At 46.8% G+C, this 22,952-nt stretch overlaps 13 protein-coding genes across 13 annotated transcripts; 8 read left to right on the forward strand and 5 right to left on the reverse strand.

The window, feature by feature from the left end:
• Positions 1-180: 180 nt before the first annotated feature.
• Bathy12g01070 (predicted protein) lies at positions 181-1,557 on the forward strand (the record flags this gene model as incomplete). The annotated part of the gene is made up of 1 exon (XM_007509871.1): positions 181-1,557. The coding sequence occupies one exon, from the start codon at positions 181-183 to the stop codon at positions 1,555-1,557; it is 1,377 nt and encodes a 458-aa protein (XP_007509933.1).
• Positions 1,558-1,946: 389 nt separating this feature from the next.
• On the reverse strand, positions 1,947-2,741 carry Bathy12g01080 (50S ribosomal protein L19; the record flags this gene model as incomplete). Its single annotated transcript, XM_007509670.1, has 1 exon — positions 1,947-2,741. The coding sequence occupies one exon, from the start codon at positions 2,739-2,741 to the stop codon at positions 1,947-1,949; it is 795 nt and encodes a 264-aa protein (XP_007509732.1).
• A 138-nt stretch (positions 2,742-2,879) lies between these two features.
• Bathy12g01090 (methionyl-tRNA formyltransferase) lies at positions 2,880-3,992 on the forward strand (the record flags this gene model as incomplete). Its single annotated transcript, XM_007509862.1, has 1 exon — positions 2,880-3,992. One exon carries the CDS (start codon positions 2,880-2,882, stop codon positions 3,990-3,992), a length of 1,113 nt encoding a protein of 370 aa, XP_007509924.1.
• Positions 3,993-4,107: 115 nt separating this feature from the next.
• Bathy12g01100 (predicted protein) lies at positions 4,108-5,214 on the reverse strand (the record flags this gene model as incomplete). The annotated part of the gene is made up of 1 exon (XM_007509643.1): positions 4,108-5,214. One exon carries the CDS (start codon positions 5,212-5,214, stop codon positions 4,108-4,110), a length of 1,107 nt encoding a protein of 368 aa, XP_007509705.1.
• A 179-nt stretch (positions 5,215-5,393) lies between these two features.
• Bathy12g01110 (conserved hypothetical protein) lies at positions 5,394-6,743 on the forward strand (the record flags this gene model as incomplete). The annotated part of the gene is made up of 1 exon (XM_007509656.1): positions 5,394-6,743. The coding sequence occupies one exon, from the start codon at positions 5,394-5,396 to the stop codon at positions 6,741-6,743; it is 1,350 nt and encodes a 449-aa protein (XP_007509718.1).
• A 301-nt stretch (positions 6,744-7,044) lies between these two features.
• On the forward strand, positions 7,045-7,824 carry Bathy12g01120 (unknown protein; the record flags this gene model as incomplete). The annotated part of the gene is made up of 1 exon (XM_007509889.1): positions 7,045-7,824. The coding sequence occupies one exon, from the start codon at positions 7,045-7,047 to the stop codon at positions 7,822-7,824; it is 780 nt and encodes a 259-aa protein (XP_007509951.1).
• A 131-nt stretch (positions 7,825-7,955) lies between these two features.
• On the reverse strand, positions 7,956-11,771 carry Bathy12g01130 (unknown protein; the record flags this gene model as incomplete). The annotated part of the gene is made up of 1 exon (XM_007509859.1): positions 7,956-11,771. One exon carries the CDS (start codon positions 11,769-11,771, stop codon positions 7,956-7,958), a length of 3,816 nt encoding a protein of 1,271 aa, XP_007509921.1.
• A 252-nt stretch (positions 11,772-12,023) lies between these two features.
• Positions 12,024-13,670, forward strand: Bathy12g01140 (predicted protein; the record flags this gene model as incomplete). Its single annotated transcript, XM_007509621.1, has 1 exon — positions 12,024-13,670. The coding sequence occupies one exon, from the start codon at positions 12,024-12,026 to the stop codon at positions 13,668-13,670; it is 1,647 nt and encodes a 548-aa protein (XP_007509683.1).
• Positions 13,671-13,739: 69 nt separating this feature from the next.
• Positions 13,740-14,882, reverse strand: Bathy12g01150 (predicted protein; the record flags this gene model as incomplete). Its single annotated transcript, XM_007509909.1, has 1 exon — positions 13,740-14,882. One exon carries the CDS (start codon positions 14,880-14,882, stop codon positions 13,740-13,742), a length of 1,143 nt encoding a protein of 380 aa, XP_007509971.1.
• A 254-nt stretch (positions 14,883-15,136) lies between these two features.
• Positions 15,137-16,177, forward strand: Bathy12g01160 (predicted protein; the record flags this gene model as incomplete). The annotated part of the gene is made up of 1 exon (XM_007509890.1): positions 15,137-16,177. The coding sequence occupies one exon, from the start codon at positions 15,137-15,139 to the stop codon at positions 16,175-16,177; it is 1,041 nt and encodes a 346-aa protein (XP_007509952.1).
• Positions 16,178-16,298: 121 nt separating this feature from the next.
• Positions 16,299-17,069, reverse strand: Bathy12g01170 (unknown protein; the record flags this gene model as incomplete). Its single annotated transcript, XM_007509905.1, has 1 exon — positions 16,299-17,069. The coding sequence occupies one exon, from the start codon at positions 17,067-17,069 to the stop codon at positions 16,299-16,301; it is 771 nt and encodes a 256-aa protein (XP_007509967.1).
• Positions 17,070-17,407: 338 nt separating this feature from the next.
• On the forward strand, positions 17,408-21,231 carry Bathy12g01180 (hypothetical protein; the record flags this gene model as incomplete). The annotated part of the gene is made up of 3 exons (XM_007509627.1): positions 17,408-18,991; positions 19,163-19,283; positions 19,346-21,231. 3 exons carry the CDS (start codon positions 17,408-17,410, stop codon positions 21,229-21,231), a joined length of 3,591 nt encoding a protein of 1,196 aa, XP_007509689.1.
• A 159-nt stretch (positions 21,232-21,390) lies between these two features.
• On the forward strand, positions 21,391-22,881 carry Bathy12g01190 (3-phosphoshikimate 1-carboxyvinyltransferase; the record flags this gene model as incomplete). The annotated part of the gene is made up of 1 exon (XM_007509911.1): positions 21,391-22,881. The coding sequence occupies one exon, from the start codon at positions 21,391-21,393 to the stop codon at positions 22,879-22,881; it is 1,491 nt and encodes a 496-aa protein (XP_007509973.1).
• Between the last annotated feature and the right edge of the window lie 71 nt (positions 22,882-22,952).

Raw genomic sequence — 22,952 nt, forward strand, 5'->3', positions numbered from 1 at the left:
CAGGAATTTCTCGTAAAACTCTCGTTTTGATTTATTTTTATAAGAGAGAGAGAGAGAGAGAGAATAAGAGAGAGATTTTTACGCTCAATTTTGTGTGAACGAAAAGCCGAGTGTGCCTTTCGCAAGAAGACGCTGACGAGAGACAAAGGAAAAGAAGGAGAAGAAGAAGACATCATCACGATGTCGACGACGATAAACGCAAAAGAGGATGCATCGATTCTCTTACCAGAGATCGAGGTGAGCGATTTAGTCGACGCTATTCCGATCGATATCGTCGGGGAATTGTTCGAAGAAGAAGAAGAAGAAGACGACGACGTCTCTCGAGGAAGAGGAAGAGTCGGAGGAGGCATGAACGCCGCAAATTTTAATAAAACTTCGTCGAAGATACGAACACCAACGGATGGATTGAACATCATCCAACCTCGGCCTCCGTTCAAGACGGACTCGTTTAATCGAGGAAGTCAGCAACAACATCACAGAGGAGGAGGATTAGCGGAGTCATCCGGGGGACCGTCCTCGAATGGGAACTCTTTAGGTGGAGGTGGAGGTGGAGGCTCGTTTCCCTCCATACCGCCGGTGTATTCGATGACGAGTCCGGGCGGCAGACGAAACTCTACCGAACACTTTCCATCCACGGCTGGCTTTGCCTTAAAAGGTGGATCGACGAGCTCGTCCACGGATGCCTTCGCGTTGACATCTGACGTGGACGCGATATTAAATGGAGGGAAACCTTTCGTTCCTTCTGCCGCAGGAGCGATATCTGCCTCAGAGCTTGCAAAGTCGACTGCGACAATAACACCGGTTGTTCAAGGCCCGAGTGGACCGAGAATGCCTGGACAAGGCGTCGAGGAGCAAGAACAGGTTGTTGTGTCGACCGAGACGGACGAGAATGGTGGAGTTCGCGTGAGAGTGACGTTATTGGCGGCTGGTTTTGTGATTGGAAATGCCGGCGCTTCCGTGCGCGAAATCACGCAGCATACGGGCGCCTCGATTCGATCGTGGACACAACCAGCGGAATATTTTTTCGGCGGTTTTGCGAGACCGACGCGAGTGTTCTGCGTGGAAGGCGATCCAGCCGCGATTGCGGAAGCCACGGAGTTAATTTACGCCGCGGTCGATCGGTACAGAGCTTTGTGCGAGATGAAAAAGCGAGGCGAGTTTGTGCAACGCTCGCAAAAGATTAAGGGCGTTGAGTTTTCATTTCAACCGCCGCCGAGGCAAATAACGCAACGGCAAAGGCAATTGGAACAGCTTCTGAGCGCGCAAACGCATCTTTTACAGCATCAGACGAACGCTTTGTCTGGTGCTGCTGCTGGCAGTTCCGCAGTCGCTCTTCAACAGGCGTTTGCCCAGCAACACTTGTTGATGCAGCAGCAAATTGGTTTTTTGAACCAGCAAATGAGCCAACATCAGCAGCAAGGATATTTCCACCATCATCAACAACAACAATACCAGCAACAACAGCACTACCATCACCACCACCACCACCAGCAGCAACAACAACAACAACAGCAGCAACAGCACAATATGTTTGGCAGTAACCAAAACTACTACTAACAATGTGCCTTGTGACTTCGTTGTGTGCTGATTATACATTATGTACGAAGAGAAGAAGAAGAAGAAGATAAACGAATTGAGTATTATTACACGTTATTGAAAGGAGTTGAAAAGATAAAGAGTCGATCGAGATAGTTTAGCAAGCGTTTTTGCCGCAGCTTATTAGCCGCCACGTTCTTCGAACAATTTAATAAACGAGCGACGGGGCTAAAAGTCAAAATAGAATCTCAGGAGGACTCGATCTATGAGCATTTTTAATCAATTGCATTATTATGATGATAATGATGTCTTTGAATGTTTTTGAAATATATATAATATATCTATATTGAATATACATACACACGTTATGCTATAAACTACATATATCTAAATTCTCCTATTCAAGTTTCTTATCCCACCCGTGAGAATCTCGCCGGTCTATCGCGCAAGTAATACAATTTCGCTCTTCTTACTCTCTTACGCTCAACAACTACTAGTTCCTTAATATTCGGCGAATACAAGGGAAACATTCTCTCTACGCCGACGTTTCCAAGCATCGTTCTCAACGTAAACGAACTCCCCAATCCTCGGTTCTTCCTCGCTATGCATATCCCCGTAAACCTTTGCGTCCGTCTTCGATTTTCGGGAACTTCCATGGTCAACTGCACCACATCTCCCGGTCTAAACGGGCTAATCTTCACCCCTTCCCTTTCATTCAACATCTCAGTAATTCGTTCTCTCTCTAAAGTTTCCATCATGTGTCCTGCTCTCTTCTCGTACGTCTTTCGTTTTTTCAACTCTCTCGTCTTTGTGAAAGGGGACATCCCGCCTCCGGCTTTGCCCCAATCTTTCTGCTTTTTCCCGGCTTCAAAAGAAGTCATCGGAGCCTCGGGACCTCTCTCCGGTGGATTCAACCGTTCCGTGTTTCTCGAGTGATTCTTCCACTGCGCGATTGAGGTCGAATGAAACGGTTGTTTGTTGTTGTTCATGTTGTTGTTCATGTTGTTGTTGTTAATGTTGTTGTGCGTCCCGATCGTTCTCGCTCCTCTCGGCGAGACATTCGAAGAAGAAGAAGAAGAAGAAGTGAAAGAACTAAAGCTGCGAGCAGCAAAACTGAAGCTACTCCTCGCGGTCGTCGTCGTTCCCGCGAGGATGCGTCTCCGCGCGAGTTCCCTCACTGCGACTAAAGCTCTTCGCGTCGTCATCGTCAAAAGTCTCTCGTCTGTCTCTCGTCGTCGCGCAAGAAGAGAAGAAACGGGGGCTTTTCTGAGGCCTTTTGTCGTCTCGTCTGTCTTCTAAAAAAAATTCAACAGAAAAAGACTCGTCGTTCAACAACAAAAGAAATGAGTGCCATGACTGCCGCCGCTGGACGTTTCGTTGCGCACGCCGCTGCGAAAATGACGACGAAAATGACGACGAGGAGGAAAAGGAATTGTTGTTGTTACTGCACGAAACGAGTCGCATTTTTAGGCACTCCCGAAGTCGCCGCGAAAGTCTTCGAACGGTTACACGAGGCGTCCGTGAACTCGAACGGTTTGTTTGAGATTGCTGCGGTGATATCGCAACCGGGGCGACCCAGAGGACGAGGGAGGAAATCGTCTGGGCCACCACCGCCGTCACCGGTGACGCAATCAGCAATAGATAGAGGCGTAGATGAAGCTAAACTGCTGAATCCTGCGAAAGCGAACGAGCCGGAGTTTTTAGAGACGCTGGCGAAGATGAACTTGGACTTGTGCGTGACGGCGGCGTACGGGAACTTTTTACCGCAAAAATTTCTCGATATTCCAAGATTGGGGACGTTGAACATTCATCCTTCGCTGTTGCCGCAGTTCAGAGGTGCGGCGCCTGTGCAGAGGTGCATAGAGAGCGGGTTAGAGGAAACAGGAGTGACCGTAGCGTTTACGGTTCTTAAGATGGACGCCGGTCCGATTTTAACGCAAACAAAGTACAAAATGAACGGATCCGAGAAGGCGCACGAAATGTTGGACGTTTTGTTTGATATCGGCGTCGAGTCTTTGATTGAACAGCTACCAAAGGTTTTCACCGGAGAAGCTGGTGAGATTGCGAAAGACCAAGGCGAAGAAGGGTTGAGTCACGCGGATAAAGTATCATCGGAGGAAGGAGATTTGGATTTTAGCGCGCTTTCTGCATTGGAAGCGCACAACAAAGTGAGAGCGTTTGATGGATGGCCAGGGACGAAAGCGACGTTTATCATTCAAGACGAGAAGAAAGGTGGAGAGCCGAAAGAGATTGTCGCGAAAATACTCACGACGAAAGTTGGCGGTAGCGTAGAAGGAGGAGAAAAAGTCGTAAAAGTCGCGAAGAAACAGTTTTCGATTCCGTGCAAGGGCGGCGAATATCTCGACGTGCTCGAAGTTCAACCTCCGGGAAAGAAACCGATGGACGTCGCGTCTTTCGTGAATGGATTAAAAGGCTCTAGCGTTAGTCTGCCTTAGATTTTCTACCAGTTGTACATTATTTATTTCTAATAAAATCAATCTACTGAAGTACTTTGTGCTAATTTCTACATCTATTTCGCGCGCTTTTTTTGCTATTTTTCTCTCTCTCTCTTCAATCTGAGTCCGCGTTTTCATCGCTCTCTTCTTCTGCTGCTCCTTCCCCACCTGGCCTTAACGCACGAATGTGCTTGTGTGGATAGGTTCTTCCACAATCAGGGCACGGTTCGTTCGCACCAAAGATTTCGTCGTCGCCGTCGTCCGAGCGTTCGCCGTCGTCGTCGCTGTCGAAATAGGCGTACTCGTCCTCTTCTCTGCTCCCCTTCGCTCCGCTATTCCTTCTGGGCGCGTCTGGATGGCCAGGTAAAGCGCCAATTCCAGCGATGTATTTCGTCACGCTCTCTTCTGAAAACCCGTTTCTTCCGCCAAACTGATCGAACCCGTTCGTCCACGAGGAGAGTCTTCTGTTTTTGAAATACACGATGGCTGGCGGCTGCGAGACGTTGCACATTTGTAAAGTTGGCGATTTCGATCCTAATTCCGGTCGAATTCGCACAAACTTCGTCTTTGGAAACGCTTTCGCCAAGTTATCTAAAACTTCGTCTATTCTCGCACACTCGTCTACGCCGTCTAAGGTGAAATGACACAACACTTTCGCGTTCTTTTTCAAGATATCGCCGAGATCCCTCTCGCGCGCGTTCACGTATTCCGCCTGCTTTTGCATCTGCTCCGCTTTCATCGCGTTCAGACGCATCTCCCGAATTCTCGCCGCTTTTAATTCTCTCAAATACGGGTCGCTCTCCTCGTCTTCGTCGTCCGTGTTCCCGAAATCTGAATCTTCGTCTTCGTCTTCGTTCGTCTGTTGTTGTTGTAGTTGTTGTTGTTGTTGAAGAAGAAGAAACTGCTGCTGCTGCTGCTGATGCGCGTCATCCCCGACAATAAACTGCGCCTTCGCGTCCGCTTTCAATTGCACTCGGTCGACGCCTTTAAGAATTTTAATCAATCTCGACGCTTCTCTCTGCTCCGCTTCGTCTTTCTCGCAACACGACGGTCTCGGCATGACGTTTTGCAACTCCTCCGGCATCATTTCGATTTCGTCGTCGATCCAAGTGGAACACGCGCCGGCGTGCGGTTTGTGGGGTTCCTTCTTTGTGTTCTTCTTCTCCCCCGCGTCTTCTTTGCCGCCGCCGGAAGTAGTATTAGGGAAGCTGGCAATCATCATCTCTTATTTATTATGTGTTTGTGTAATAATTTGTTCACGAAGAAGAATGAATGAAGAAAGCTCGAGCTTTTCTCTTCTTCTTCTAAAACCTGAAAACTCAAACTTCGCTGCCGGACGACTGTCTTTTTGGACCATCTGTTTTCCTCACTTTTTTTACAAAGAAGAACAAAAACAAAGACATGTTGAGGAGGAGTAAAAGGAGTAGCAGTAGTTATTATTTATTAAGAAGAATAGCATTAGCAGCAAAAGCAGCAAAAGGAGAACAGTCTCGGTGTGGTATTGTTGGGAGGAGCAGCAGTTGTAGTTGCAGTCGGTTTCTCACCACGGGTGGCATCGACGATGGTGAAGACGACCACGACGCTTCAACATCATCATCATCATCAACAACTCTAATAAAGAAAAGAATAAACGACGAATACGTGGACACGGAAGCAGCGATGGAACGAACTCGAATGAAAGCTGCGGCGTTAAAAGCGGCTGGATTGAAAGCGGAATCGATGACGGTGTTCGACAGAGAAGTGAAGAGAGCGCACAGGGACAGAGCGGCGTATTTGCAACGAGAGAAGAAAGAGGAGAAGGAAAAAAAATCTTCGAGCAGCGAAGGTGATTTTTTACTCGAAGAAGCGACGAGACGAGTGCTCGATCGATTGGACGACATTAAGCGACCGTTTAAACGGATATTAGTTATAGGAGGCGCGACGGTTTCGACCGTCAAGCAGTTACTTGAGAAACGGCGAGATGTGGAAACGATCATCGCGTGCGACTCGAGCGAGGCGACGCTGCTGTTGGTGAAAGATATCGTCGGCGATGCGCCGAAACGGAAGTTTGATAGTTTTCCAGTGGAAATTAAATACGTTCAAGCGTTCGAAGACGATTTACCAATTAAAGACAACGTGGTCGATTGCGTTTTGAGCGTTCTAGGTTTGCACTGGGTGAATGATTTACCCGGGGCGATGGGCCAAGCGAGGTGTACGCTCGTCCCAGACGGCTTGTTTCTCTCCGCCATTTTCGGTGGCGATACGTTGACAGAATTACGAATTGCGTGCGCTTTAGCTGAAACTGAAAACGAAGGTGGCGTGAGTGCACGCGTCTCGCCGTTAGCGCACGTGAGAGATGCTGGAAACTTACTCGGACGCGCTGGTTTACGACTTCCCGCGGTGGACGTAGACACGCTCACGCTGAATTACAAGACTCCGATGGATTTGGTCGAACATTTACGGATGATGGGAGAGCAAAACGCGGTGATTGAGAGGAGACAAACGATTAAACGGAGCACGATGGAATTAGCGAACCAGAAGTACGTGGAAAACTTTTCGGCGTTATCGTTATCGAACGACGACGATGCTTCGATGCCGAAACCATCATCGAGCGAGAGCGGGATCTCGGCTACGTTTCAAATTCTATACATGACGGGATGGTCTCCTTCCGAGACGCAACAAAAAGCGAAGGAGAGAGGATCTGCGACGGTGAGTTTGAGCGACTTGAAATCCGCGTTAGAAGAGAAGGAGGAGGAAGAGGAGAAGAAGTAGAGATAGTTGTAGTTGTAGTTGTCTAGCCCAATCTTTCTTCCTCCTCCCAGCTCCTTCGTCAAATCCAAAAATTATAAAAATCCTCCTCTGACTTCATCCCGCACAAATTCTTCGTGTTGTGTTGTTGTTTTTCTTCTTTTACTTTCAAGAGAGAGGGAGAAAAAACACAGCGCACCATCTATCATCGCAGCGTACAACTATTTAAGTGTCCGTTAACGTCACGTGCGCAAGCATTCCACGTTCGCGTTGTATACGTATTCGCGCGAGAGAAGAGAAAGTCGGTTTGATTAACCCACCCAATATGAGCAAACTTCCGCTCATCGAACGGCTTCCCAGCGATGTCGTCGAAAGCGACGATTGGCTTTCGAATGCATTTCCAATCGTAGAAGAAGATAACGGAGCGTTATCTCCGTTCGATTTGGCGGATATATTTCCGCAACCAGTAGAAACCATCCCGAATACGAATTCGAATAATTTAATAGCTTTAGCTTCTCCTCAAACGACGACGAAGACGTCGTTAGGGAAGCACGCGTTAGCTTCGGCGGAAGTAGCAGCAGTCACTACCATAGCCGAGACAACAGCGACTGCAACGAAGAAGACGACTACTAGACCGGTGAAGAAGGTGAAGAAATCAGTGAGAGAAAAAGCCAGAAGAGATGCGTTGAACGATCGATTCGAGGACCTGTCCAGGTCCTTGCTCGAGAGCGCAGACGACGAGTTGAAGACGGATAAGTCGTCCATAGTCACCGCAGCGAGAGAGTGTATTTTGGGATTGAGAGAACAATTAGGAAAATTAAACGCGTGTTTAGCCGCCGAAAGAAGCGAGTGGGCCAAGACGAAGCAGGAATTGATCGCGGAGAAGATTTTGGTCGAGCAAAAGTTGCAGAACTTTATGGCCAAGATGCCCTTTGCGAGCGCTATTCCAAGCACCGGCGGCTCAAAACATGCCGCCGCCAACGTTGGTATCACCGGTACTGTTGTTACCGAAGACACTGATGGAGATGCGCCACTTGCACCAATCTTGGTTGTTAGCACGACTACGGCAGAAGAAGACGCCAAATGGAGAGCGCCACTCGCGTGAGAAGTGGAAATGTTTTGTTTTTAATCAGTATTTTAGCCACACACAAAAAGTTGTTATTTACATTGACTTTTTATTAGCACACAGAGATATCCATGCATGTATATTCGCGCGAGAATTTTACTCCCGTGCTATCATGTTAATCCAAAGACTTGTCTGTAATCCCTTCCAGGTTTACAAACGATAAAATCGGCCAGGTCGTCGTCATCGTCGTCGCCCGAATCGTCGCCTTCGTGTTCCCGAACAGCCTCCAAATACGGATTGTTGAAACGATTTCGACGCTTCTTCGAACGCCTCTTTCGCAGTACTTTCTTTCTGTTTTGTTGCTGGCTCTCGTCGTCGCCGTCATCGTTGGCTTCGTTCTTCTTACCTTCTCCCTCTCCCGCTCCATCCCCAACTTCTCCAGACTCTTTTCCTCCGTCGAGAAGGTTACTTCTGTCGTTCTGCTGTTGTTGCGCATCTTTCACTTGCGTCGTGGAAGTGTAAATGGAAAGGCCATACTTCCTTTTTCTTTCGTTTATAGCTTTATCATCCACATCTTCTTCTGTATTTTCAACACCAGTTGTTTGTTGATCCGTTATGGATGTGTTTTTATGGACTTTTAATGCGTAGAGAAGAGTTATGAGACTGCGATCGAGGAGTTTCATTTTCTTCAAAGCTTTCAAGTTCGCGTGTACCGCCGCGCACTGTGCCATAAACGCACGCCTACTAAGCTCTAACGTTTCGAAATTTTGAACTGGAATAGCTTCCATTACTTCTTCTTGAAAGAATTCTAAAATACCACCAGTCGCGTAATGCAATCGAGCTCCGGATAAAACGATGGCTGACAAATCTCCTTTTTTCTTTTCCGAATTGGTCAAGAATGACGCCGCCCGCTGGCAGCACTCCAAGCAATACTTAGACGCGATGAAAAGTGATTCTGCTAAAAATTTGATGTCTCGTAAAAGCGATGATGATGCACTTTTATCGTCGTCGTTGTCGCCTACTTCTTCCTCTTTCAATTTTTTCCATTCATTTACGACGAAAGGTATAAAAATTTCAACTGTTTCTCCCAAAGCCGAAGCAGACTCGACTACTGCGTCCACGACCGAAATCCTGTTGTTTCTCTTGTTTGAAGAGGACGACGAGCTGAGTTCGTCCCAAGACGGCAGCAGTGGTAATTCTGAGACGAGCGATTTGGCGAGTATTTTCAACGCTGATATTTTCGTTCGGACGTCTTTGCTCGCAATGCTCGTACTACTTCCAATCTGGGATAACATCTGTGAAACTGTCAGAATACACTCAGCTGACCCGAATTCGAGCTTTTCAAACTTGATCATCATCGATGTCATCGATGAAACCGAACGATCTTCGATGTCTTCCATATGTCTGGTTAAAATCTGGTCGTTCAAAATCACCCCGCTTCGAACAATTTGGTGCAGCCACAAATCCGAGGACTCTCGCATGGCTAAAGGCAATAGAAACTCCATCAATCGGACAATGTCGGGGACGAGAGTAAACCAGTCTTTATCAAGACCCCACTCCTCGTTTAATTGATGAAGCTCGTAACGCTTCATTTGGTGATACATACCATACGATAACGTCGCAACTAGACTTCCAATTGGGTACATCTTTCCAGCTATTTCAATCATTTGCAGCTTTTTCTGTTCAGTTTTCTCAACGTTGTATCTATCGCGAGGATCACGTTGCGCAAGAAGAACCGTTTGCACAGCCTCTCGGGCACCTTGGGCGAGGATGTGCGAGTCCATAGAATTCGTGATGAATGATGAAAGATAATTCATCTTCGATGCACTCGTATCGCACGCGGTAGCGGTATTGAAAGAAGCTTCTAGCGAAGCAAGAAGAAGTTTGAACGCCATGCGCACTTCATCTATGGCAGTATTAGCACTCCCGGCGTCAACTTGGTCTGCAGTTCTACCTTCACGACTGAAATCAAGACCAGACCAATATTTCTGAAGGGATTGCATCGCGAATTTTCCGCATTTTGAAATCAAGGATGATGAATTCAACGCCTCCGCATCGGTAGGAGGCGCAATTCTCTTCAGCGACGCACACAACGTTTCGATCGCGTCACTTTTAACGTCCTCTAGTTCTAACTTGGCCGCTACGTCTCCTTCTAATATAACGTCGATGATTCTTAAAGCGCTGCTCGTCTTGATGCTTTTTTCGGCGTCGAGCAAACTTAATACCGGCATCATCGATTCGTCCTCCTCGTCAAACTCGTTCCCATTCGCGTAAATCTCTTTCATGAGACGCTTCGCTTCTTTCTTTCCTTCAAAGAAATTCGACTTGACAAATAATCTATTCATGGCGAAAACGACGCGCTTTGCGATGGGGTTTCCGAAATCCCGGGACGCTTTGAAATGTGACAACATTTGTAAAAGCATGGAACGGTTGCCGTCTACTTCATCTTTCGTCAATTCGCACGAAGTCGATACGGCTTCCAACACGTTCAACCATGCCGTTTTCCCGATACTTTGCGCGTCGTCGTCGCCATCGTTGTCGTAAGCGTTGACTTTATTTTCTATCATTTTTGCGCACTCGTTTCCGAGGATTTCGAGAATATTTCGTCTGTGTTCCGACCAAATCTGGAAAACGACTCGAAGAAGCGACGCGGATACTTCTTGAGAACCCTTCCGCTGCACACTTTTAATGCACTCGTACAAAAAGTATCGCCTCGATCCTTCGTCCCTAATTTTGCTATTGTTTCTATCGGTATTATCATTTGTCGCGAAAGTATCCGTCATCAATGCAAAAAAATCTTCCTCCTTCAAACACCGAGCGTTTTTCTGGAACTGAGTCCATGCCTCGTCTCGGATTTCCTTCGAAACTTCTTCAGAAGCGCAAATGCCGAATAAAATCGCCGGCCAAATCTTATCGCGCTCGTCGTAGAACGAATCTCGAAACCCTTTTGGTCGCTTCAATAGCAATTTTGCGAGCGCCGGCGAAAGAGCGAGCTCATCTCGAACGCATTTCGAAACAAACTCACACGCGTTTATTTGAGTGCTACTGCTACTGCTGCTAGTAGTCCGTGGTGGTTGCCGCGCAGCCACCTCGTCGTCTCCTTCTCCTTCTCCTTCACCTTCTCCTTCTTCACCTCCTTCCTCTCCCCGAACCGAAAACATCTCTATCCCCAAAGCAGATACGACGATAAACAACTTGAAGTATTGCTTACTCAGCTCGTTTTTGTTCCTTAACTGTTTCTTTGTCGCCATCCGCAACGCGAATCTGCAAATCGTTCGCGCGATGTTTACCGTGAACCCGTCACTTCGTCCGGGTTCTTGCATCTTCTCCTTCTTCAACGTCACCACGCCTTTAGCTACTCGCATCATAACAATCTTGTGTTCGTCTTCGCTAAACTCTTCGTCTAAGAAGGACTCTAATATCTTCTCTAGTTTACCTACCGTCCATATCTCGTGCTTCAACAGCGGATGCGAAGTAGCGTCTCGTAACTTTTTCATCTCCTGTTTCCTCGTCACGTTGTTCTGTCCTTTCCTTCGCTCGAGAGATAAGAACGTCCGCAACACTTTCCTCCCGTTTTCGTTCAAGTTTTCTCCGTCTCCGTAGAGCAAATCTTCATCGAAATATATTCCTCCTCCTCCTCCTCCTCCTCCTCCTCCTCCTTCAGTTGCGTTGTGAATGTTGATGATTTTACTCACGTGTTTCGGATTGTAATGGTACATGGATTCTCCCTCTTCGTTGACGATGGCGTTGTTCATGAGCCGTAAATTTACTTCTCTTCCAGCGGCGGCTTTCAAAGTTCTCTTCCCTAAAGCATCGTGCGTCCCGTACAGTTTCATTTGCACGCACTTCCCGACAATCCACTCTCGGTTTTTCGACCGACACTCTAACCCGGAAAGTTCCGTGTATTTCGTTCGTAAATCTCGAAAGGGGAGTTTACGGAACTCCTCGCCTTGCGCTCCCGTTTCCATCACGTTAAAATACGTCATTTATTACGCGCTGTGTGTTCTTCTTCTCGTCGTCGCTTCCATTATTATTATTTGATGATGACGACGATACAACTCACGAATGAGTGCAATGAGAAAGTCGGAAAATTCAAAAATCTCGTCGCTTTTCGTAAAATTTAAGGGTGAAAGCAGAAATAAATAACCGCACTTTTCTGCTTGGTGGTGGTAGTGGTGGTGGTGAGTCTACTCACTTTTGAAAGGCTCCTCTTCTTTACACACAAAAAGAACAACAAAATGTCTTCTTTGGGAATTCGTCTTCGCGGGGTATTGTTCGCGACGAATAGCGCCGCGCGCACCCACGCCGCCGAAGCGATGATGACGATGCGAAAAACATCACAAAAGACGTCATCACCAACAACAACTTTCAACAGAAGAACAATTTTTACTTCTACGAAAACTCCAAAAGCGTCGTCGTCTGTTTTAAGCGGGGCACGGGCGAACAGGATGGCTGAGAATGCGATACCGCGTGGTTTTAGTGGTCGTAATCCTTCGTCGTCGTTTACGTCGTCGTCGGGGTACGTGTGGAACGCTCTGACCAAAATGCAGAAGAAGATACCAACGAGAAGGACGGGAACGGGAACAACGTCTACCTCTTACAGAACATTTTCATCGTCCTCGCTGGCTGTAGCCGCGCGTCGATCGTCGTCATTTCCTAAACTTCGACGTTATCATGAACAACATCAATCTTTGTTATTACGTCGACGGCGGCAGTATTCAACTTCCGAAACGATGCATCAAAATCCTTTAGTTCTCGGCGGACCGCGAGCGGTGAAACAAGTCACGTATTGGCTCGTTGGCGGATGCGCGTGGGTTTTTTCAATGGTTGTCATTGGAGGGATGACGCGATTGACTCGATCGGGACTTTCTATGACGGATTGGAAGTTTCAATACGAGCATCCTCCGTTAACGTTAGAAGATTGGGAACGCGAATTCGATAAGTACAAGCAATCTCCAGAGTATCAAAAAACAAACATCGGGATGACGCTCGAGGAATACAAGTTCATTTACTGGATGGAGTACGGGCACAGAATGTGGGGAAGGGTTTTAGGGATTTATTTCGCGGCACCGCTAGCATATTTTAGCTATAAAGGGTACATAACGAGCAAGCTCATGAGACGATTGGGCGTGTTTTTCGTTCTAGGCGCGACGCAAGGCATGATTGGGTGGTGGATGGTGAAGAGCGGATTGAAGCAAACGGAAGAGCAAAAATTTGATGTGCCTCGCGTGAGTCCGTATCGGTTAGCCACGCACTTAGCGGGCGCATTCACCATATACACCGGGATGGTTTGGACGACGTTGAATGTCATGAATCCAGTCTCGCCGGCGCAGTTACCAGCGGCTACAGAGGCGTTAATTTCGGCGACGAAACAGTTGCGTAAAGCCGCGCACCCGCTCGCCGGTTTGATTGGCTTGACGGCAATTTCTGGAGCGTACGTCGCTGGGATGGACGCGGGGAGAGCATACAACACGTTTCCGTTAATGGATGGTAAAGTAGTTCCAGATGAGTATTTGAAGGATTGGGAGTCGAAAGGGTGGAGAAACTTTTTCGAAAACACCGCAGCGGTTCAGTTCAACCATCGTGTGTTAGCGTTGACGACGCTGGCGAGCGTATCCGCAGTGCACGCGATGTTTCGAGGAAACGCGGCTTTATCTTCTCAATCAAAATTACATTTAAATGCACTGATGGGAGTAACAGTCGCGCAGGTTGGGTTAGGTATCACCGCGTTGCTTTATCACGTTCCTGCTGAGTTGGGGAGCGCGCATCAAGCGAATGCGTTGATACTCTTCACTGTAATTTTGAGCTTGATGCATTCGGCTCGGAAACCAAAGAAGCTCGTCTTCGTAAAAGACTTATGGGCGCATAAACCAGCAGCAGCATAAATAGTCTCTATTATATAATTATAGCATATATTCTTAGCATTACATAGCACCTACTTTCAGTTTCTCTTTCTATTTATTATCCCCTAACTCTCCGCGCGCTCTCCTCCATTCCAAGGATCCGGTAGTTCTTCCTGGCAAGTTTTTCTTTTCTTCCTCGCCCATGTCGAGTACTTTTAGTTCTTCTCGTTCGTCTTCGTTTCTCTTTCTCACGATCTCTCGTCTCGCGACGTCTATGCGCGTTTGAAGCACTTCCGTGCACCTCGCGATTGCTTTGGACACGAACTCATCGTCCTGAACAATAGCGCGCCTTCTCCCTACCATCTCGTCGTCCATCTTTTGATATCTCTTCGAGACATCTGCGACACCGTCAATCGAAAACGCGACGACGAATGACAAACTCTTCCCCCATCCTTCGCTGTATAATCTCGGTTCATCAAACGCCGCCTCGCACGAGTCGCAATGGATCCACCTATTTTGAGAAGGGCTCCAAATTTCCGTCCAGACGTGATCCGTCCAGTCCAAAATGTATCTCGTCTCGTAATCTAGCGCGCGACAAATGAGCGAAAATGTGTTTGCAAACTCGCCGCAACGCCCTGTTCTCGTTTCCAACAGTTTCACCGCATCGTTGTATCTCGGGAAACGCGTTTGACAACCGCACCCGGAGCAGGCGTAAAGTTCGACCCTAGAAGTGCCAAACACTCGCTCTTCTTCGCTCGGGGCGACCGTGTCAACGCATTGCATGTTTGCCGGGTTTGTTCTTACCGTTGTTTTTCTTCCCACTTCTTCTTGTACGGAGAATGAACACGTCTCGCGACTACAGTTTGGTTTATCGCACCAACTGAAATACTCGTGCTTAAACCACTTTAAAAGCTCGACGATAAACGCGTCTTTGAACGATAACCCCTGGCATTTCGGTTCTTTTCCTTCCTTTACCCTCTTTTCCAACTCTTCCACGGGGACGACGGATAAAGCGCACGCTCGCGCCATCTCGTCTTCGTACTTTGTAATCGTTTCTAAGCCAGACTGCAATCGACTCAGAAACATTTGTTGTTGTTGTTGTTGTTGTTGTTGTTGTTGATGATGATGATGATGATGATTTTGTTCCGTCGTCGTCGTCGTCGTCGTCTGAATCCTCCTTCTCTCGCTCATCATCATCATCAGTCTCTCCTCTTCCTCTTGGAGCTGGCGCGCCAAAAGCTCATCTGAGTTCATCTCGAGAGGAGAGAGTTCAAAAAGAGAGACTGTTGATTTTCTAACGAACTCTCATTTAACTCGTAAAAATAATAAAAATCTTGGTCTGAATTTTGCTTTTGTTTTGTGTCGTTGTGTGATCGTCTTCTTCTCGCCAAATTTATACGCACACAAAATAATATTCACTCTTCTTCAGACAGAGAGAGAAGACAGAGTAAAGAAGACAGAGTAAAGAAGAAGAGCAGACAAAAAGAGTACTCCAATTGGCGACCGACATGACGACGGAAGTGGGAGAAAAGCGACCGAGAGAAGAAGAGGAAGAAGATGATGAGGTCGAAAAAACTAACGAACAACAACAACAACAACAAGAGGAGGAGGAGAAAAAGGACGACGCGAACGACGGAGAACCTCCAAAAACGAAGAAAGCAAAAGAAGAAGACGATAAAGAAAAAGAGACACCATCAACGACGACGACGACGGTACCATCGGCGGGAGGAGCTGCGGGGGGGGGTGGATCTGGATTCGGCTCTGGCTTTGGGAAATCCTTTGGCGGTTTCAGCGGTGGTTTCGGCGGTTTGAAAGCGCAAGTCAGCGGAGGAGGTGGCTTTGGAGCGTTCGGGAAGAAATCAGAGGGAGAAAAGAAAGATATCGACGATAACGAAATTAGCGGCGAAAAGAATAAGAGGGAAGAGGGAGATGGTGGTGGTGGTGGAGGAGGCGGACCAGTCTTTGGCGCCGTGTTCGGCGGGAGTAAAATAGCAAACGATACTAGCGAGAAGAAGGAAACAGAAGAAGAAGGAGAAGGAAGTAAAGAGGAAACAGAAGAAGAAGGAGAAGGAGAGAAAAGTAAGAAAGAGGAGTTCAAAGCTGCAAAAGAGATGAAAGAGATCGAGCAACAAACCGGCGAAGAAGACGAAGATTTAATGTTCAAAACCGACGGCGCTTTGTACGAATACGTCAGCACGGAAGAGGATGGGAAAGCGCCGGGATGGAGAGAACGAGGACGAGGTGAATTTAGAATCAACTCTACGAAGAAGAAAGATAACGTGAGAATGATCATGCGCACGAGAGGTAACTTTCGCTTGATTTTGAACGCCTCAATGTTCAAAGGCCAAAAGTTTGCAAAGATGGAAGGCGGGAAGGGCGTAACCTTTCCTTGCGTCAACGCCGCTTCGGAGAATAAAAAGATGACCACGTACGCTTTGAAAATGAGAGTCGCACAAAGCTCTGCCGCGCAGCAAGTGGATACGTTTCTCGAGCAGATCACAAAGGCTCTTCTAATCGCCGGCGGAGAGGAGTCTACGAAAGAAGATTAAAAATGTTAAAAGTAGTTTCAAAAGTGTGATAAGAGTTAATTTGTTTTTTTCAAATCACAAAAGGTAGTATTGTCTATGTTTCTAGTTATCGCGTTTTCTTGTCTTATCAGACATCAAACACTTAACCTTGCTTCTCCCATCCGCTCGGATCGTGCTTCTGCGGCTCTCCACTCTCCGGGTCCGGCCTTAACGGAAACTTCGGAACGTTTGCCATCGGCTTGAACGGATCCGCCTTTGAATCGTACACGTGTTTTAAAGCAGCACCGAACAAAATTGCGCCAGCAACTAGTAAAACATCGTCCGCAAACGCGGCTGCGTTCCCAGTCCCAGTCCCTACGTGTCCAGAAGCGTCGTGAATTTCTCTCGACATGTTCATGTGTTCCTCGTCGTATTCGTCCCCGTTCGCGTAGCCTAATCGATTTTGTGCCTGCGCCGCTTCCGGATATTCCGCAGATTTATCCATATCCGCGACGTACCCATCGTGAAAGTGTTCTGGCGGAATAATCGGTTTCAATTTATACCCTTGCATCTTCCCTTGTGCTTGTCTGTTCGCGACGACGAAATTCCACTGCTGGCACAAATGCAACGCTCTCTGATCGACTCTCCCTTGCACTCTCGCTTTGGGTAACAACGGCGCTCCGTCGTTTTCGTGCCCTTTCGGCAGCGGCATGTCGCACATTTGCTGCGCTTGGCGGATGGAATAATAAATCGTGGACGGTAAATATTTCGGTTTATCCGGGTCGCCTCTTTTCGCTTCTACCGTTCGTGGTTGCGAGAGTAAGAGCAACGCGGAAAAGACGACGACGTTTAGTAGAGCTTTCTTCGCAATCTGCAATGAAAATCGTCGTCTGTTTTTTATCGTTTTTGTCGTCGTGGTGAACATCATCGTCATCGTCTCTCTCTCTTTCTTTTCTTCTCTCGTGTGTTCTCTCTAAATCTTTCTCTCTCTCTTTCTCTCTCGTTCTCCGAATAATGGAAACAACAGATGTTGTTGTGTACTAATGGTGATTATTGTTGGAAAGGTTGATCTCTTCTCCGAGGAAAGAGGAGGAAGGAGGGGCATCGCTCAAAAAAGAGCCCGCCAAAAAAACAACCACATACAAAAACATCAAACACAAACAACAACACCCACATAATAATAACAACCTCCTACTACTACTCTTCAAAACTCTCGTTTCTTCGTTTTCATCATCATCATCATCATCAACAACAAGAACAACAACACGATCGATGGGAGACACGACGGAAACGACGACTGTCAGAAGCAGAAGAAGAAGAAGAAGAAGAAGAGATGATGGAACGCCTTTTGAGACGGAGGAGGACTCGAAGGTGGTCCTTGAATTGTTGAAAGAACTGTGTGCGTTTTCAACAACAACAACAACACTGACAGCATTAAACCAACGAGAAGGAGTGGTGAAAATCGTCGACGAGGACAAGGGCTGGAATAGTAGTAACAAAATACGGATAGAAGATTTAGGCGAGACGGATAACTTTTTGTTTTCTAAACTCGCCGTCGCGTTTAGCTCGTTATACGTGGAAGCGAAACGCTTGGAAAGTTTGAGCCAAAATGTGATTTTACCGAACTTGATATCTTTCGGGTGGTTTCCTCCTCCTCCCAAAGCCGTCGATAAAAAGAACAACAACAACCAGGAAAATGATGAAAGTAGTAGGAGTAGTAATAATAATAATAACGACAACGCCATGTTGGCACAGTTTACGAAAAATCTGACCGTGCTGCAAGACTCGGTGATGTTTCGGGACCAGTTGAAAGCTGTCGCGGTGAACGCCTTTCGACAGTTGGAGTTTCAATACGCGGACGAGTCGGTGGAGGAGAACAGACCGCTGAGTCACGTGAACTTGACGATAGTTTTTGAGACTTTAACGATGTCTTTAGCCATGGCGTGTAAAATAGACGAAGCGATAGCCTCGAATGGGCATTTACGACGGTCGTTCCAAGCGATGAAAGTAGCCGTGAAAGAAGCTTTAGCAGAGGAAGAAGAAAAAGATGAAGAACGAAAGAAAAAGTTACTCGCTTTGAAGAAAACTACGGAAACGTTAGAATTTGAGCTGTGTTTGAAAAGCTGCTTCGAAACCATCGTGAGAGAGATTATAGATGAAGACAGTCGGGGTATTCATGGTAAAAGGAATGGAATAGAGGAGGTCCCTATGCGACTCTTACGGGCGTTGCACGCGTACGGTTTGGAAACTTTCGAAGCCGACTTTGTCTTGCGAAACGAGGTCGGCGTTTTAGCGTTGGGAGTTTTGTTAGTGCGCCTAGAACCGAACAGTTCAGACACGAGATTGATCGAAAAGATGTTCAAGCATATTTTTGCGGAAAATGTGCCTGGTTTAGCCGTATCTACCGGGATTGTGATTGATCCGCTGCATTTTCTCTTGGTACAACTTCCGGAAAGCGCTTTGCCTGCGAGTAAGAAAAAATGGCAAACGCACTTGGAAAATAAAATTTTACGGTTTAACGACATGAACGCGCAGCTCACGAGGATAGTTATCGATTTTATAGCCGAAGTGACGAGTTGGACGAGCGAATTCGAACGAGATATCTCCGATCGTACTACAGGAGGAGTTTCTCTTGAAACGCTCACGCGAGGCGTTCGAATAGCACGCGACGTAAAAGCCACTTTGGAACTTTTCCTTCACTTGGACAACACGTTTTCAAAAGATGCCGCAAAACAGAACAATATACCACAAGACAACAAAAGACGCGCTCGATTGCGTGCATATGGTCAACTCGCGGAGCTTTTAGAGACGACTCGTGCGTGTTATGCGTCCAAACAAAATGAACTTGCTTTGGAGGTAAAAATTAAAGCACTTTTTCTTCAAATTTAAAATTAACACATTTACCTACAGATTTCCCAAGTTTTTACGGAAAATTTACAGTCATTAGATTTAATTGTGGTACGTTGATTACTTTAAAATTCAAATTTCGTTTGGGAATAAAGTATTAATTAATTTTTACAAAAACAGAAAAAAGCAAAATCTAGTTTGCTCGAAGAAATTAATTTAGATGATCAAAAATCAGATCTATTAAGATCTGGTGGTCATGAAGGTATTTTATATGATGCATTAGATGCGTGTTTGCTTGCAGGTATGTATTAAATTAATCGCATGAAAAAAATTAAAAAATTAATTAATTATTTTTTTCCTCAGAACGATTATTGGCCGATGATTTCTTCAATTTCCCGAAATTAGGACTTTTAAAATTAACAACAGATGTTATTAAAACTATTAAAGTGAAAGAACGTGTTTTTTGGGGAAACATATCGCAGACATTTGAATATTTGGAGATTGTTGCGGATTTAGACTGCGCAATAAAAATTTCCTGTGATTCGTCTTGTTTGTTTAGCGTCGCCGAAGAAGCGTTACCGTTGGTGTTGAGTGATATCTATGCTCATTCGGAGCAATGTTATCGGTTACCGGCGATTGTGAACGCATTCGCGTCTCCGATGAAATATTTGTTGGCGGATGAAAAGATTGCGCGAGAGTTTGGGAAGGAAGTTGTGGTGAGAAGTTTGCGCTCTGAACTGGTCGAAAAGTTGGTACGAGAAATCGAGAGCGATTTGCGCGAAAACGTTTCGATGCAATGGAAACACAAGAGTTTTTCGAGTGTTGAAGGGAATAAAAGCGCGTATGCACACGTGTTCCTCGGTATACCGCCGTTGGACGCGAGCGGTGGTGGTGCTGCTCTTTTCTCCCTCAAACAGGAAGTTCAAGCTGATTTGGCCAAGTTGCTCTATGAAAAGGCAGCGTCGTCTCGCAGCGAATGGAAAATGTATTCTGAAATTCGAAGCATTGCATTGGCGAAGTACGATTTGGACTTATCGGAAATCGATGAACTTCCTCCTGCGGCGACAACTTCCGTGAAAGATACTACCGGCGCGAACACAACTGCCATCGACGTGTTGGACGTCGTTCGAGACATTCGCTCGTTTTGTGTTCGATATAACTACAATATGAACGCGCAAACGTTCATCGAAAAATCTTCCTTCGCGAAGGAAAAGACTTTGTTGAGTACTTTATCCATAAAGCGCGTCTCAGAGTCCATCCGAACGCACGGCACTGGGGTTACCCACGCGGTCATAAACTCCGTCTATCGGTACCTCGCCCAAAGGTTCCAAATATTTTCGCAGTTTCTGTACGAAGACCACGTGAAGTCTTTGCTTCAAAAAGAGAAACAAGCGCATTCGGAGGAGAAATTCGAAGAATATCCCGTCGTTCGAGGCATTCATTTTCTCCATGAAATGCGGAAACTCGGGGTTGCGGACGATGGTCTCAGTTTCCTGGATCAGTTTCGAGCGCTCTTGAGTGAAATGGGAAACGCTCTCGGCTTCGTGCGCATGATACGGCTCGGCACGATGCGTTATTCCTCCAAAGCGAACGAGTTTGCCACGCGAACGAAATTTGAGAGTGAAGAGAACAACGACGAGAATGAACATCCAAACTTTGAGTCTCTCGCTCGAGAATCCACGTTTCACGACTTCACCGTGAACGCTTCCAAGCAACTTGACGCCGAAATCGAATCTCTGCGAAGTAACAGCACGGAGGGCACCGATTATTTCGAAGTTTTGACGAACATATTCTCGAGCGAGCTTCAAAGCGATACGAACAAGCACCTGAACGCTTTCTTCTTGATCGTTCCGGCGTTATGTCTCTCCAACGTCGACGCCATGTACGTTTCCAAGCAAAAGCTTCAGAAAGCGTCGGAAACGGTCGCGTCGCCTTCGTCCTCAAAAATCGAAACTCAAATGCTCCTCAATCAATCGTGTTTCACCGACGACGGTTTCGCGTTAGGCATCGCGTACGTCTTAAAAGTCTTGAACCAAGACTCAAATTTTGATGCTTTGCACTGGTTCGAAAGTTGCGAAAGCTATTACCGTTCCGAGAAGGTGGACACCGCGAACAAGGCGGAAGAAGAAGAAGAACGCGCTTTGCGATTGAAAAGAATCGAACAGTACGAGAGAGAGTTTCGCTTGTTAGAGTTCACTTTCGCGGGTTCGAGAGCGTTCTTCTCTTCAGTCGAAGATGAAGAAGTTTAATACGTAAGAGAGATGGTACTATTAGTAGGAGATGCTTGATGAAAAAATTCTTCAAAAAATTTGCCTAAAACGCCTTCCTTCCCTTCATGATTGTTATTATCCAGACTCCACAACTTTAGAGCGCTTTATTATAATTTTACACAGGAAACACACACACACATGGCTGCTCTTATGACTACGACTATAACGACGACTGCGAGTCGTCGTCAACACGCACAACTCGCGTCGTTTGTCGCGTCCAACAACAAACACGGAAGAAGAAGCGGTCTCCCCGCGCAGCGAAAAGCAAAATCGTCTCCATTTGCCGTCGCCGCCAAATCCGCAGAAGCCGAGGTCGAGGAAACGTTAACTTTGAAACCAATCAAGAAAATTGATGGTACCGTTCGCCTTCCCGGGTCGAAGTCCTTATCGAACAGAATCCTACTCTTAGCCGCTTTGGCGGAAGGGACGACGAAAGTCGAAAACTTATTAGATTCCGACGATATCCGATACATGGTGGATGCGTTAAAAGTCCTAGGCTTGAGTTTCACGGAAGATCGAGCGAATAACGTTTTGGAAATTACCGGGTGCGGTGGGAAATTTGAAAAGACCGATAAAGAAGTCACGGAGTTGTTCTTAGGAAACGCGGGGACGGCGATGCGGCCGCTGACGGCGGCGGTGGCGGCGGCAGGCCAAGGCACGTTCGTTTTGGACGGGGTGCAAAGAATGAGAGAGAGACCGATTCAGGATTTAGTGGACGGGTTAGTCCAATTGGGTGTAGACGCGGAATGTACCATGGGAACGGGATGCCCACCGGTTAGAATAAATTGCAAAGGGTTACCAGGAGGGAAAATCGAATTAGGCGGGAACGTGTCCAGTCAATACTTGACGGCTATTTTGATGTCCGCGCCGTTATCGACCGGAGCAGTGGAGATTCAGGTCGTCACCGAGTTGATTTCGAAACCGTACGTGGAAATGACTATTAAATTAATGGAGAGATTTGGGGTGAAAGTGGACGCGGCGGAAGATTTGCAATCGTTCAAAATCCAAGGCGGGCAAACATATAAATCGCCAGGGTCGATCTTTGTGGAAGGCGACGCGAGTTCGGCGTCGTACTTTTTAGCGGGAGCGACTATTACCGGCGGTAAAGTCACCGTCGAAGGGTGTGGTCTCGATTCCATTCAAGGCGACACGAAGTTTGCGTACACAATGGAACAGATGGGTGCGACTTTGGAGTGGACGGCGAACTCGGTCACGTGCACTGGGCCGAAAGATGGGAAATTGAAAGCAATCGACGTGAACATGAACGCCATGCCGGATGCCGCGATGACTTTAGCAGTTGCCGCATTATTCGCGGACGGAACCACGACTATCCGAGACGTCGCTTCATGGAGAGTGAAAGAAACGGAAAGAATGATTGCTATTTGCACGGAAACTAGGAAGCTTGGGGCGGAAGTCGTTGAAGGAAGCGATTATTGCGTCATCACGCCGCCGAAGGGCGGATTCAACAAAGGCGTCGCTATCGATACATATGATGATCACAGAATGGCCATGGCTTTTGCTTTAGCAGCGTGTGGTGATGAAAATATTATCATCAACGACCCGAAAGTGACAAAGAAGACATTTCCAAACTATTTCGATGTCTTAGCGACGGTTGTTGAGAACAAGTGATGAATACGTTTTATAAATACGGAACTACTACAATTTATAATAATGACAACTACATATAATCTACTAATGTT

The sequence above is a fragment of the Bathycoccus prasinos genome (assembly GCF_002220235.1).
Source record: "Bathycoccus prasinos genomic : Chromosome_12".
NCBI lineage: Eukaryota > Viridiplantae > Chlorophyta > Mamiellophyceae > Mamiellales > Bathycoccaceae > Bathycoccus > Bathycoccus prasinos.